Here is a 13,680-nt window from a genome sequence, read left to right as displayed (position 1 = left end):
TTTTGTGCTTGAAACAAACCGGATTCCGGAGCTTAGAGGCGGCTCCGCTGCGGTGTGAACAGGAAAAACCGGTGCTTTTCAGGCTCTAGCTCCGAACCAGCCCTGGAACCGCGTTGGTGTGAAAGCCCCATCAGTTAGAATCATGGTCTAGTTTGGGTTGGAGCTACTGGCCTTAACATTGTTATTCCTGTAATAGTACTTCAATCTACAAATCATATATGATAAAGTCTTTAAAATGTGACTTTAAAATTAACCATTTGCTAATCCTCAATAAGTGTTTGCCTTTCAGAAAAGAAGACATTACCTATGTTTTGTGGATGAAACAATTACCATCCATTGCATGAAGTCAATACATAGATGTGGTTTGCAACCATATAATTGCAATGTAACAAATTATTATGTGAATGAGGTAAATCAGCCTAGCAGGGATGTACTGTTTGTTAATTCAAGATGTGAATATGAGCATCATGCTTTATAAAATATGTACAATGTGAAGTAAGAATATAATTTGTTCCAACATTGTCAGATATTATATACAGTAACATTGAAGATGTTCAGTTCAAAACAAACAGAGTTTCTGAGGACACAGATTTCTCTGTCACTGTTCATTCATGCCAGGGGAAGTAATAGTTTGGATCAAAAGGGTTGTCTGCTCTCCAGGGAGGAAGACTTGGGTCTGGCCCAATACAGATGTCATGCTACTATGGACTGCTAAATCCTGGATTGCGTTTTGCTCATCAGCACTTTGCCAAACTACTGCCATTCTTTTTCTGCTCAATATTGACAGCTCATATTAGGTCACCAAAACCACAGATGCCATGTTTTATATTTAAGTCAGTTTTTGCATCACTGACAGAGGTGATGACAGAATGTGGGACTTAAGCAAATTAGGCTCACACCCTGTGCAACAGCAGTTATTGATTGTTATGATGTAACTTAATTTAGTCGTTTTTCTACATGGTTTGTGTTTATAAAATGTGCCTTTTGAGTTTCATGAGATCGATATGAATTCAATTGTAATTTTGTTCCTATGTATCAAGTGTGAATCGGATTGGAGAACATTGTGTATGTCCAAAAAATATCACATGCTATCTGTGATCATTTTCACAGGTAGGACTGAAGTCTGATTTGACTGAATAGTCTATTTGTCTATTTGCTGTGGAAACTAAAAGTGACAACATATAAGTGCTTCTATATTTCTTAATTAATGCACTAGTAATACTATCATCAGCAAAATATCAGTAACTTTTCTCTCTGCAGTAAAATAAATGCAGCATCACCGTTTATTCGTAAGTGATGTGTTAATCAGTGAAACCCCTCATCTGTTACTTTCATTTATTTAGCCATCTGTACTTTTTTTATGCATCTACAAAATGACTATGCAGAACAGTTCCTACATCTCCACAGTGGCTCTGTCCCGGCCTTGAGCACTGGCAAAAGCTAGGAGCATATCAAATGTTATCAGCTAGCCTGTAAATCAATCATAACCCCAGACACTCAATAAAGAGGCCATCAGAGATAATGCGCCAAAGGCAAGGGGCAAATATGGAGTTGTTTTAGCCATTATGTGTCACAGGAAGGGGATGGAAGCTTTTTGTGACAATATTTAGTTTAAAAAAACTTCAAACCCTTGGTGTGTGAAACCACTGCTGATCAATGGGCTCCTGCAACTGGATTGCTACTTGTTAAGTGCCTTGCTCAAGGGTACATTTAAGGCAGTTGTCTTTCAAGGAGTGAATTTCCCTTCCTCCCAAATTGCCCAAATCTCAAATCAGATTGAGACTACTACCTCATTGCTGCTGCGCTGACCTTTAAAGCTTTTTTAAGTGATTATCTTCTCTAAGGTAAATACGTAGTATAACATTGAAATTGTCGATTCATACTGTGTATTTTATTCATAATCCTAGATACTCATGCTACCTTATGGGATACCATGAATGTCTCTTTTTCCATGTTTGACTGTTTCAGCTGCACACTACATAGCACATTCAGTTAACACGATTCCATTTGGCTAAAACCACCACTTTGGGATAAGCATGCAGAATTTCAAGTAGCAGTGGTTTCATTTTTCTTCGCAGTTTTTTATCTGGCAAAATGTGAAGTCTTACAGCTTATCTTTATGCTCCCAGTTCGGCTGCTCTACTCTGGTTTTTATTGTGTTTAACAGGATTGTAGGCATGTTTATTAACCACACATCCTTCACTTAGATAGAGTATGTCTCATGTGGTATTCCACTTTACACAGCATGATTTATGTTGCCGTGCTCCAATCACTATACTGACCCTAATAACCAATTGGCCCGGCGCAGTGCTCATTTTGTCATGCCAGGTCATTTCTCTTGTTGTTCAGCAGATAATTCCGTGGTCCTGATAGTGAATTACAGCCAAAGACAGGATTTTGACCACGTGCGAGCAAGCAAGATGGTCTTGGCATGCTGTAATTATCTGAACTATTGTCCACAAGAGGGAAGTGTTATCACATTCATCCTCCCATTCATTACAGGCAGTACCTGCAAAGGACTGATCCTGTTCGGTTGTTTCTGGAGAAATGGATGAACTAGCTTGGGAGTGAGGAGGAAGGAAGGATGGAAATAGGGGGGTTGGTTACTGTTTGTCAACTCCATCTCCCATGCACATGCATACACACATAAATAATTAAAAAAGTAAGAACATTCCCTCCAAAAGCACCATCCAGTTATTCTTCCCCTATTTTTAATTGACAACGTTACTTCACTATGAGAATATGTAAGGATGGATCATATTTTAGCTTTCAGTGCCCCACCCTGACATGCTTGTCAGACTTGTGGTTCACATGAGGTCTGGGGTGCTGCAGGGGTCATACAGGGTATCCCTGATGTTTCTTTGCATATGAAAAATACAACACTTTCTTACTTGATGAAGTAATGTAAAGGTTATGGCATAATAATTGGCACATGTAGGTGTTTTATTTCGAGGATGTGCTTCTCTTTGTCTCTGTTTGCCGATGACATTTAAATTACATAATTTAATATTTTGCATATGTTGCCACTTGGGATAAAATGAGGGAAACTGACATAATAAACAAACAAGTTAATTATTTATTTGATACTTTTAACTTCAAGATCAGTCAGTAATGGGATTTAGGCTTATTCCTTAACATATGAGGGAGGATATTTTTTTCTCCTTTAAGGAATTTGCTTCAGTCACGACTCTCCTCTATGTCAGTTTTGGTTTTGATTCTCGTTTCCCTTCAGTCTCACTGCATTTCAGGATTTAGTCATATGAACCGTATTTCACAATGCATTATTTCACTTCTGCATGACTGTACACGCTGCTGTTGTCCTGTTCTCACATTTCCACCCCGTACCTTCGATGGATCTATTTTAATCCTCCTATAATTGTTTTTCCATTTGCGCACAATGTTATCACCTTCTGTTACAGATGGAGTCATTTTGACCTGCTAGAAAAGTTTGAGATTCACTTATTTAGGGGGGCTACCAAGGCTTATGTGTTTCTTTCAGACGATGCATTTGCTTTTTTCGCAGTACAATCCAGGCTCCTCCCTTGCACAACGTCACCCGATCCCGATCTCTCCCAAAGCGTCAGCGATAGTCAGGAACACACTGTAGTGGCACATCAGCGGGGCGGTGCGCATAGCAGGATAAAGCTACACTGTATTTCATCCACATAAAAAAACGATAGAGGAAAGGGGGGTACATCCCACCATTTTCCAGAGTTACAACAACTTCACCGGCCTGCTGTGTCTGATCACTCCGGCTGTCCGTGTCTGCAGACAACCGGGAACTTAAGGAACTAAAACAGGGACGGTACCAGCAGAATATCTGTTAGGTGCTCTGTCAATATCAAACAGGAAGATCGAGGCGACATTTCCCCAGAGTAACTCTTCCAAGTGTTGGAAACTTCCCAGCGCAGCATCGATCGAGGACCTCCCGCCCACTTTACCTCTGATCCACAATCCTGGAAGGAGAGAGAGAGAGTCCTGCAGCCGCTGCAGTGGATGGAGCAACACAGGCTAGAGCTAGATGGTTAAACTGCTTTGAACACTCAACACAAGACTCCATCACCTTATCGCCAAATCTGCAGCTGTAATTGGATCTCATTTTTTGGGAGATCCGGCCAGGTTCCACTTAGTGCAAACTCTGCTCCAGCCAAAAAAAAAAAGGAAGTCGCCGCAGACGTGAAATTGATGCTTTGGTACGGAGAAGCGCAACACCGATCCTCTAGTTTTGCGAAAGTCTCATACTGATCAGTGAGGGACTAGTTCGAGCCGTAGTGGGATTTGCAGAAGTTGCATGCTTGGTCTTTGTCGTCTCGAGTGAGCCTCGTTCACCCACTCTCGGCTTATCAGACCGGATCCGGATAGTTGAGGTGCCATGGCGATGTGTGTGGGGATGTGGATACTCCTGCTAGCCCTGCACGTCCAAGGTAAGCCGCAGAATTTAAACAGGGAATCATTCGAGACATATGTGCATTATTATACCATCCCCTCCCTGCTTCTCAGTGTGTGTGTGTGCGTGTGTGTGTGCGCGTGCATGTGCAGCCCTGCATGAATGGGTGGATCGATGTAATGTGGTGTGATTTGCAACAACAGTGGGAAAATAAATGAGAGAAAATTGGAAAGTGTGCAGATTGAAAGCCACTCAAAAAAGGGCTGCAGAATACTTATTTGGCTGCAATACAATGAAGTAACCCCGGCAGCAGGCAGATGGCGTAATGTGCGAACCGTGTACTCTCCAAGTTTTCCAATATCTTATTGTGATGGCAAGTCGGAGTGCTTATGGATGATAATTGAAACTTGTGGCCTGTTATCATCTTCTTCTCTCTCAGATTTATACTCCAAACTATTAGAATTGAAGTTGATGATGTCCAATTCATTCATGTGAGAAACTGAGAATCAAATCCTAAGGCCTTTGCTGTTTGTTTTTAAATTCAATCTTGATATTGTCTGTGACTCATAATGTGGTGACATTTGTCTTTCCAGTTCTCTACTTTGCCCTGAATACATACTAGATTATAGCAGACGGAGAGAGATGGAGTGTGTCTTTTGGGGGCGCAGGATGAGGTGTTGAGGGAAACACTGGTGGTTGATAAATGGAGTGATCATTTGACATTGATCATCCTGACATTAAAGCTTCCTCAAGTGGGCCTAATTATTTAAACACATGCTCAGGAGGAGTATTTGACTGTTATCAGAAGAATAGCCATTATTCTTGTTAAATTTGACACCCTTCTAATTGGAAAACACAACAAGCCAACAGTAAAGCATCATGTATACGCCCAACTGTGTTTGTGTGTGGGTGTGTGTTGTTTGTCATCCATTATCCAGAGGCGTTTAAAGGCTTACTCTAAAGTTTACTCGTTTGTTTACATCATGGACAAGTATACTCGGTCTGGCGCCTCTATTTTAAGAAAGGAATGGAAGAGGGTCAAGTGTGGTCAAGAAATGTTTTGTATGTCACTGATGTCCTCATTTTCTCTGACAGGCTGCAGCTTGTACATGTTAACTCAATCTTACATATTGGTGATTTTTTTCTAGTCAAAAAACAGTTTTCTAGGGCAAATGTTTTTCGTCACATCTCGGTTGTTTTGTTCCCCAACTCTTATGAGCCGGAGAACAAACCAAGATGTTAACCTTGTTCGCAGCGAGGCTCCTTGTGGCGTCATGTGTTTAAGACCGATTGATCAAAAGCCCTGTCTGATTTACATTGAGATGATCCCTTTGCTTGTGGAGAAGATCAGGATTAACTGGTTCCCTTGGGATTCATCGTGGAAATCTTTTGAAGCTGTTCAATCAAGGGAGTGGAAAAATATTACGAAAATTGCTCTTAAAGCGTCCTGGAAATGTCTTATTTGAGCAAAGCAGGAGGTGTTTTTTAAGCCTAATTAGACATTGCATGAATAACTTTGCTCTTCTTTTTTTTTTATGGCTTAGGGTTATTTCAAACCAAAAGGACTGCACAATTCATGCTTTCAGACATCTTCTTTAAGGGAAGGGCTTGGAAAACGGTTTTATTGCAGCATTTGGTTTGGACCAATTTCTTTTGTGATGCAAAAACAAGAATCTGGTCTTTCACCCTGAGGTTAAAGGGCGTTGCCATAAATGCCCACGGTCTTTGATGGCCTAATTGATATACAGCATGTTCCAGACTCTTCCCTCATTACAAATGCACAAACAAGTGGTAAAATGGCACTAACAAATGGAAGTAGCAACACAACCCTGTTGCAGCTATCCATCACGGAAATCCATTTGTGCTTGTCGTGGCAATAACCATTTGTAGAAAACATAAGAGTGCCAAATTCATAAACAGAAAATATTCCGAGCTTCTCGCCAAATAGATTATCAAATAAAGGGAACGTTGAGAATAATGGATCTGTGAATAGTAACAGCCGCTCTGCTTTCTTACATTAGCACTCGGCCTCCCCAGTTCTCCAGTCTGATATTTAATTGAGTGCGAATTGAGTTTGCAACCAGGTGGTTGTTTATGGCATGGCTCCATCCTGGGGTCCTGGTGCTGTGCGAGCACATATAGATATCACTCTCAGCGGTGGGATGAAGAGATTTTCCAGCTCTAATTCCTAATTTTAGTTGGATTAAACATTTGGGAAATTAATGCTGAATAGTGGAGAGCATTAACTTTGAATGTAGTCTGTTCTTCAGGAAGGGAAATTATGCAGTTGTGTATTATAATCTTTGTAATGACTTGGCAGGCGTAACTCATTCGCCTGGAGACCCCTGTTGTTCAGTTCTGTCAGTCACTCAATGCAGTCTCTCATATGGGTTTTTTACAACACAGCTGCATTATCTTTTGTGTCTCTGCCCTTTTCTGTGTTTATTTGACTCTTTAGGGTTAATTGCGCAGCTAACTGCCTGATTTCTATGCACAAGCTTGTCACTGTAAGCCTGACGCACATGAGTTCATTTTGACTTATGACAACCGGCATTCACATGGTGTGCTGCCCCAGTGTGTATTTGTTGTTCAGACTCCTTTTAGCAGCACTGAAGTCTACCTTTGTGTATGAAATGTCACGTACTTCGCCAGCATTGATTGATTGAACAGTCAGGGGGTCTGAGCACAATGGTTGGCATGTTCATAAATAGATGTTTGATGTTGAACATTGAAACAGGCAGGAAAATGTTTCCTCCGATTGGGCATGGAGCGATGACCGCCAGACTATTGTAATTATCATTTGGACTTTCTCTCTTTTGAAGAAAAACTGTAATTGTCGGTCCATGGCATTTCACATTTCCTTTGGATGACAGTTGTGATATAGTGAAATAGAAAGAGTCACTGTGGGATTGTTGGGCCTTGATGGTTTGAGTGTGAATGCAAATGGCTCTGATCCTCATGCCTTTGGGGAGTCTCCCTTTGGTCCCTGCTGAGGTGATGGATGGGAGAGAGAGCTCCCGAGTCCTGGGAGACTAGCTTGAGGGGAGCTGACAGGAGATTAAGCTTCGCCTTCGCCGTAGAAACTAATGGAGGTACTTGGCCACTAAAACTTCATCTCTTTGAGCATTTAGCTCATTGTGGTTCTGCTGTCAGCTCTTTAGCAAATCCTCCCCCAAACACTGCATGAGATGTCTCTGCAAAGTGAAGTGGCTCTTTTCTTTGGAAGTTGCCCTTCATTATTTTCACTGATTTCTTTGGCAACATTTTTAAATGAGCTACGTTTTGTTCTTCTGCAGTTGATCCAAAAGACACATTTTCAGCTCTCTTCGTATGTTCACAATCCTCATTTTAAGCCCCTTTGGTCTCTGTTTAAAGGCTGCGTATTACAAAAAAGATTAATAAAACATGAACATAAGCACTGACCTTAAATAATGGAAAGGTTATGACAAAATGGAGTGTTCTCTGCGTGAATAAGACTGCACAAATACTATTCAATGAGTGGCCTCGAGTGAGGTGCTTACATGTCACTGTGTTTCCGCCAGACCAGGGCTGAGAGGGCGTCCACCCCGAGAGCGGGGGGTGTGACGTCACGTCTTGTCACGTGACTTGAATTTTGAATTGAGCCGTCCCTTTATAGATACTATCTATTTACGTATTAGTGATGGGAATTCCGGCTCTTTTTAGTGAGCCAGATCATTTGGCTCGGCTCACTAAGAAGAGCTGGCTCTTTCGGCTCCTAAGCGGCTCTTCATTTTACCACGGAGCCTCAGTTCCGCCGCTGCGAGGCATCGGCGCTCGCAGTTCACGCGCGTGCTCCACTAGCACCCCCCGTCAAGGCTCGCCGGCAGTACACTTTCCGTCACAGGAACACGCTTTGCTGGCGGCGAAAATAATCCCACCAGACTCCTTTGCCCCTCCAACAGAGGGATGTCCTTGTCCTTTTTCCTTTTCGTCATTTCAAGCAATATTTTTTTTTGGTCGCCCTCGGCTCGAGTTCAGGGCGTTCCGAGCTGAATAAGGGCATCAAATGACGGCAAGACGCCCCCCTGGCGGAAACGCTGGTTTGGATCTCTGAATAAAAACTATTTTAGGGGATATGAACAGATAGTCAAATATCAAAGTACTGTTTGTCCCAGACATTGGCTGTCTAGGGTTACATGATATCTTGTTTTGTCAGAACATGCAGTTCAGTATCATATGTTTCCATTGGGTTGTTATTTTGGCGTATAGTGTCTGTTAGGTGTCCTCTCTTTCTCCTCTGCTTTCTTCACACTACACTGTCACCATGTTGGATCAGGATGGAAAACACGTTTATCAGGAAGCGGCAGCTGCAATTTTCTGCTTTTAAATCCCTGAAATGTGTCTCTGTTTCAAGTCGAAACGCAGGATCAGCTAAGTAAGGAAAAAGGAAATCAATAACAGGGCTCATATCTCGCCATGAGCTTTTCTGATTTGGCATTAATCTGTCGGGTCGGTTCCTTTCTATTTAGCCGACTCTTGTCGAGGGATTAATTGGTTAAATTCTTGTTCTGCTCTTGAGAATGAGAATGTCATAGACTGAATACACCTTGTTCGGTATTTTCCTTGCCGTTTGTCAGATAGCTGTTCCAACATTGGAGGATAGGTTTATTATGGTTTCTGAGTCGATGTAAATCTTCCTTGAAGAAAAAGTAAATAATCTCACATGTCGGAGGGATTCTGACAGTCTGCACTGTTTCCATGTGACTGCGTCTTGGCTTGCCAATAGCTTTTTGAGTTTCTTTGCACTATTCCTCCCCTGGAGCTCCGTTACTATAGTTTCTACTTGCATAAGTCATATCAGATAAATGCATATCATAATTATTTCTTTACAGGAACTGCATACATAGCCGTGTCTTCCCGAGCCGTTAAGCTGCTTTTTTAATGCATCATTTAGAAATTGTTATGCAGTCGTCTTGTATTTTCTGCTTCACCGGTTTAAAATAAGAAATCTTTTGGGAATAGCATGCTTTGTGTCTGGGTTTACAACTGGGGCATTTAGTCACGGGTGGATCTGGGATTGAGAGAGTGAATAATTCCTTGTCTCTTCACTAAGGGAGTTTGCCTTTAAAATAAAGCAGATCTGATCAGTGCAGCTCCCACCCCCCTGTGTGACTGCCTGAGCAAGTCAATTTACAACAGGCAGCTGGGCTGATGGGCATCCATAAAACAGTAAAGGAGTCCCGAACTTTTCTGTGAACCACAAACTGGTTGGTGATGGTGGTGGAAAATGTATCCTATGATGTAGAAATAAAGTAGGTAGGTAGCCACATTTTGATCCAATACCAATGCTACAGAACCACCTTCAAGCAGGTTCAAACGTATATTGTATTCCTGTCACCTTATTGGCTTAATTCCTGTTACATTGGCTGCTCCTCTCTTGCGGCTCTACCTTGTGAACCAGTTGACATGGATTTGTTTTAAAAAGTTGATGGACTAGTCCAAGCTGTTGCCATGTTTTCTGACTCAGTTGAATTTTGTGCTGACTTGTGCAGCCTTTTGACAAGAGCTGGCCTGCAGCTGCCTCTTACTGTCCTGGGTCGGAATCTTTTAACAGCTGCCAGAGGTATTGGGCCAATAAAGGCCTTGAATTAAACATTTAATGGCGGTTTCTTCCTGAGAACACTGTCGATCTGATGTTCTTTGCCACTTTTATATAGATAAATGTTATCAAAGTATAATACAGTTTCGAAAGGCAATAAAGTATTTACATTTTTTTTTTTGATTGTCCGTTTATCTTGAGATTTCTGGAACTTTTGACACTCGACTGCTGAATAAATGGCTTTCCCATACTGTAAAATAAACTTCTGCTGACATTTCTGACTTTGTGACCGATCTAAGAAGGCATTCTAAACTGCCTCAAACCGAGAACTTCCGTGCCGCCTTCACAAAACATATCTGCCTGTCAATCCCATTACATGCCTTCCAGCTCACCCACATGCCATCCAACGATAGATATCCTCCAGGGTGAGGCTTAAATGGAATATTAGCTTGCAGAACACATTTGAATGAAAATATCGAGCATTTCTATAATTTAGCAGCGGTTTCAATCTTCTGTTGCGGTAATGTTCAGAATCAAAGTCTTATCAGAATTTCCGTCACTGTTACAGAGCACCCAGGGTTTCGCGAGGCTCAGGGCTGATCTCCTGGCAGAACTTTACATTTTTCCCCTTTTACTTCATACCAACTTGGGTGAATCCCCCAGCATCCCCCTCCCGCTCTATCTCTCCTCTCCCCTTCCCTCCTTCTCCAGTCTCCTCGCTCTACCTTTGAGGACGCTGAGAGTCGGCTTGCTTAGCACTTGATACAAAGGGGGGTTTGTTTCATGAAATGTTTCCCTTTTTAATGAGTGATGGTGTTCACTCATTTAATATTCCGCACTGATATCTCTCCGGGAGCTGACTCCGCTTCAAAGCAACAGCGTGGTTGTAAATGGGAGTAGGAGAAGGGGGGGTTGGCTGCAACAGAGGTGGTGTGGGTGATATAAAGGGGAGGGGGGGTGCTTGGAAAACACAAACACAGGTTTATTTATTCTCTCTGACATATAGCTAAGCTTCCCATGTGCTGCAGCTTGGTGCAAAGCTCCTTAGTGCCCTCATTCTGTGCAGACAGACGAGCAAAAGATGACTGATAGCAGGTCAGCTCGTTGTCTGTCATATTCTGCTCTGTGTGCGTCTTTCATTCATGCCTGCTCCTTTCGCCCGCTGCGATCGACTTTAAAGATAATTGCTCAATTCAAAGGGATCTCAATTACTCAGGTGTAAACATTTCAGAGAATATTTCAGCCATTATATGTCACTCCACATGTGCCACAGCTGACACCATAGTTTCCCGGTGCTTGCATTATACTGAGATTGAGGTCAACCAACAGGAGTGGTATAAATTCTCAATTGTTCACAGTGTTTGTTAGTGCACATGGTTCAACTCTGCTGTGAAAGGGATGCATATGAACAGAGATCGACTGAGGTTTGGCATTGATCCTTTCCGTTTTGTTTGTGGCGTCTATTGCCAAAGCAACTAATGTAGTCTGCTATTGATTCCCGAGTTTCAAGCCTGGCTGAATTTGACTTCAATGTTGCATTGTTTTCAGAAAATTAGCTGTTCCAAATGGCCTTCACCTCCTTCCTGTATGCACAGTTTGTAAAAAAGTTGGACAAGTGAGTAATGAAACTACTAGTCCCACCTCCTTGCGGGGAAAGGGTTTCTGTTTATCCTATTTATCTCGAGCTGTAACACACTGAGTCTGCGTCAGCACTGCCCCTATTTGAACTATTGACTCATATGCTACAAGCAGAGCTGTAGGGTATGGTTGTGCTACGTTTAAACTACATTTACTCCTCTAAATGCAGTGCACTTATCTTATATACACTATCCTATATGCCAGGAAAAAGAAAGAAACAAGGAGAACATGCATTAAGGCGAGACACCCCAGGTGAATAGGGTAATTTTTTTAACTTAAAGATATCAGCTAGAAATTTCTCCAGTTAATTACTTACAATAAGGCAATTGTTTTTTGTATTACAAGTTTTCTGAAATAGCATGTTTAAATATGCAAATGAACCATTATCTCATGAAATATGCGCATATTTGAACACATTTCAGGAACCGAAATCTGAACTTTGGATAAAGCCAGGATCAAAATTATTGTTTCATTTTGTAGTCATATTAGTATCTAAGGCTTTTACAGAAGGGATTTTGGATATCTCTTTGTATCACTCCATAAATCAGAAAATACTGTCAACAGCCCTAAAATATCAATTTTCACCATGTTTTTAGGTATAAAATGTTATATAATTCAGGCTATAAAGGATATATGAACAAACCCTTCTGTAAAAGCCTTCATAATATTGATAGGAATATAACTGGAAGGTTTGGTGTATGTAACTGCTACAGAAGTGGAAATTTCGAACTCAGAGTAGGAGAAAAAACTCATTTTGAGAAAACGACCTTTAAAGATTGCAGTGTGACGCTAGCTAAACCCTCCTGTTATCTGGATGATAGCTTGCGCATCGACGCACTCCGTGAAGGTATTTCATGTTCGGGGTCATTTGTTTTTTGTATAACCTTGCTTTGTGCAAGTGACAATTGTTGTCGTCTTCTCTGTGAACGTTTTTTTCGCCGTTATTTTGCCATTTTCAGATTTAAATTTAGAGCGGAAAGCTAACCACCACGTGACGCATCTGAACGAATCACGTTGTCAGAAATTGACACCAGCCAATGATATTTCGTTTCTTGGTTTAAGACCCCTTTGCACTTTCACGATTGGTTGCTGATACAAAGGAAATGACCATATTTGGATCCGATGAGATTGTGCAGGAGACACGGAGCTTTCCAACGATACCTCTGAGGACATGGTGCAAACAGCGGTCGCGGTACTTTATGTTACGTTAGTTACGGAGAAATCTACAGACGCAAATAGACAAAACTATAGTAAAATAAACACTTAAATGTGTATTTTGTACGTTTTCCTTCCAAAAGCCTGAAAGAAAACATGTTATGGAATCAAAATAGCACAAAATCTCAAAATTGACCAGTGCAGGAAAAACGATGTTTTTGCCTGCCGTGTCTCGCCTTAAGTTCACATAGAGAGTGCTCCTGCAGCATCCCTAATGCATTTTATCAGTGACAGGCAACGTCATGACCACCTGCTGCGGTACCAGTCTGACCTTTACAGTCCTTTTTATATTCTAGACCCAGTCCAATACGGTCCAAATGTGTATTTATAATATGTAAAATAAATTAGTATAACGTCAGCTGAAATATCTTGTTTTCTTATGAACAACTGCAACGTTATGTCAAATTAGTTGCAATATTGATGTGACTAAGGCAGGATATGTTACAGTATAGAAGGAGTTAGATTAACGTTGGTATCCAAGATGAGATAATAGTAGATTTTGGATTGCAAACCATAACACATTTATGTAAAATTACAAAAATGTGAAAATACAGGTCATGATGACACCAGTATTTTTGTGATATTATTGCAGTTTATGTTAATTTGCAACGGTTTTGCATGAACCCAATTTCCTAGTGTTCTTTAAAGTAGAATGATCCAACTTTCCAGAATTACAAAAATGTTCAGTATTAAACATTGTATTATGTCCCTGTCATTGCAGCTCATGACACTCAAATTGTAGGTGTAGGGTTAGGGTTAGTGTTACAATTATTACATTACATGTTACTTGTTAGACGCTTTTATCCAAAGCGACTTTTTGGCGACAATTTGGGGTGAAGTGTCTTGCCCAGGGACACAACGACATGCTGACTGCAGTGGG

At 41.3% G+C, this 13,680-nt stretch overlaps 1 protein-coding gene across 1 annotated transcript in view; it reads left to right on the top strand.

Moving 5' to 3' along the window:
* Positions 1-3,564: 3,564 nt before the first annotated feature.
* The window catches only part of nectin1b (nectin cell adhesion molecule 1b), a 75,431-nt gene continuing 65,315 nt past the window's right edge, over positions 3,565-13,680 (top strand). The window contains exon 1 of the mRNA XM_034112920.1: positions 3,565-4,424. Within this exon, the coding sequence (XP_033968811.1) occupies positions 4,373-4,424 (52 nt within the window). The 5' untranslated portion in view covers positions 3,565-4,372. The remainder of the gene's footprint in view (positions 4,425-13,680) is intronic.

The sequence above is a fragment of the Trematomus bernacchii genome, unplaced genomic scaffold (assembly GCF_902827165.1).
Source record: "Trematomus bernacchii unplaced genomic scaffold, fTreBer1.1, whole genome shotgun sequence".
Classification (NCBI taxonomy): Eukaryota; Metazoa; Chordata; class Actinopteri; order Perciformes; family Nototheniidae; genus Trematomus; species Trematomus bernacchii.
The sequence above is the reverse complement of the archived record's forward strand: the minus strand, read 5'-3'. Positions and strand labels throughout refer to the sequence as shown.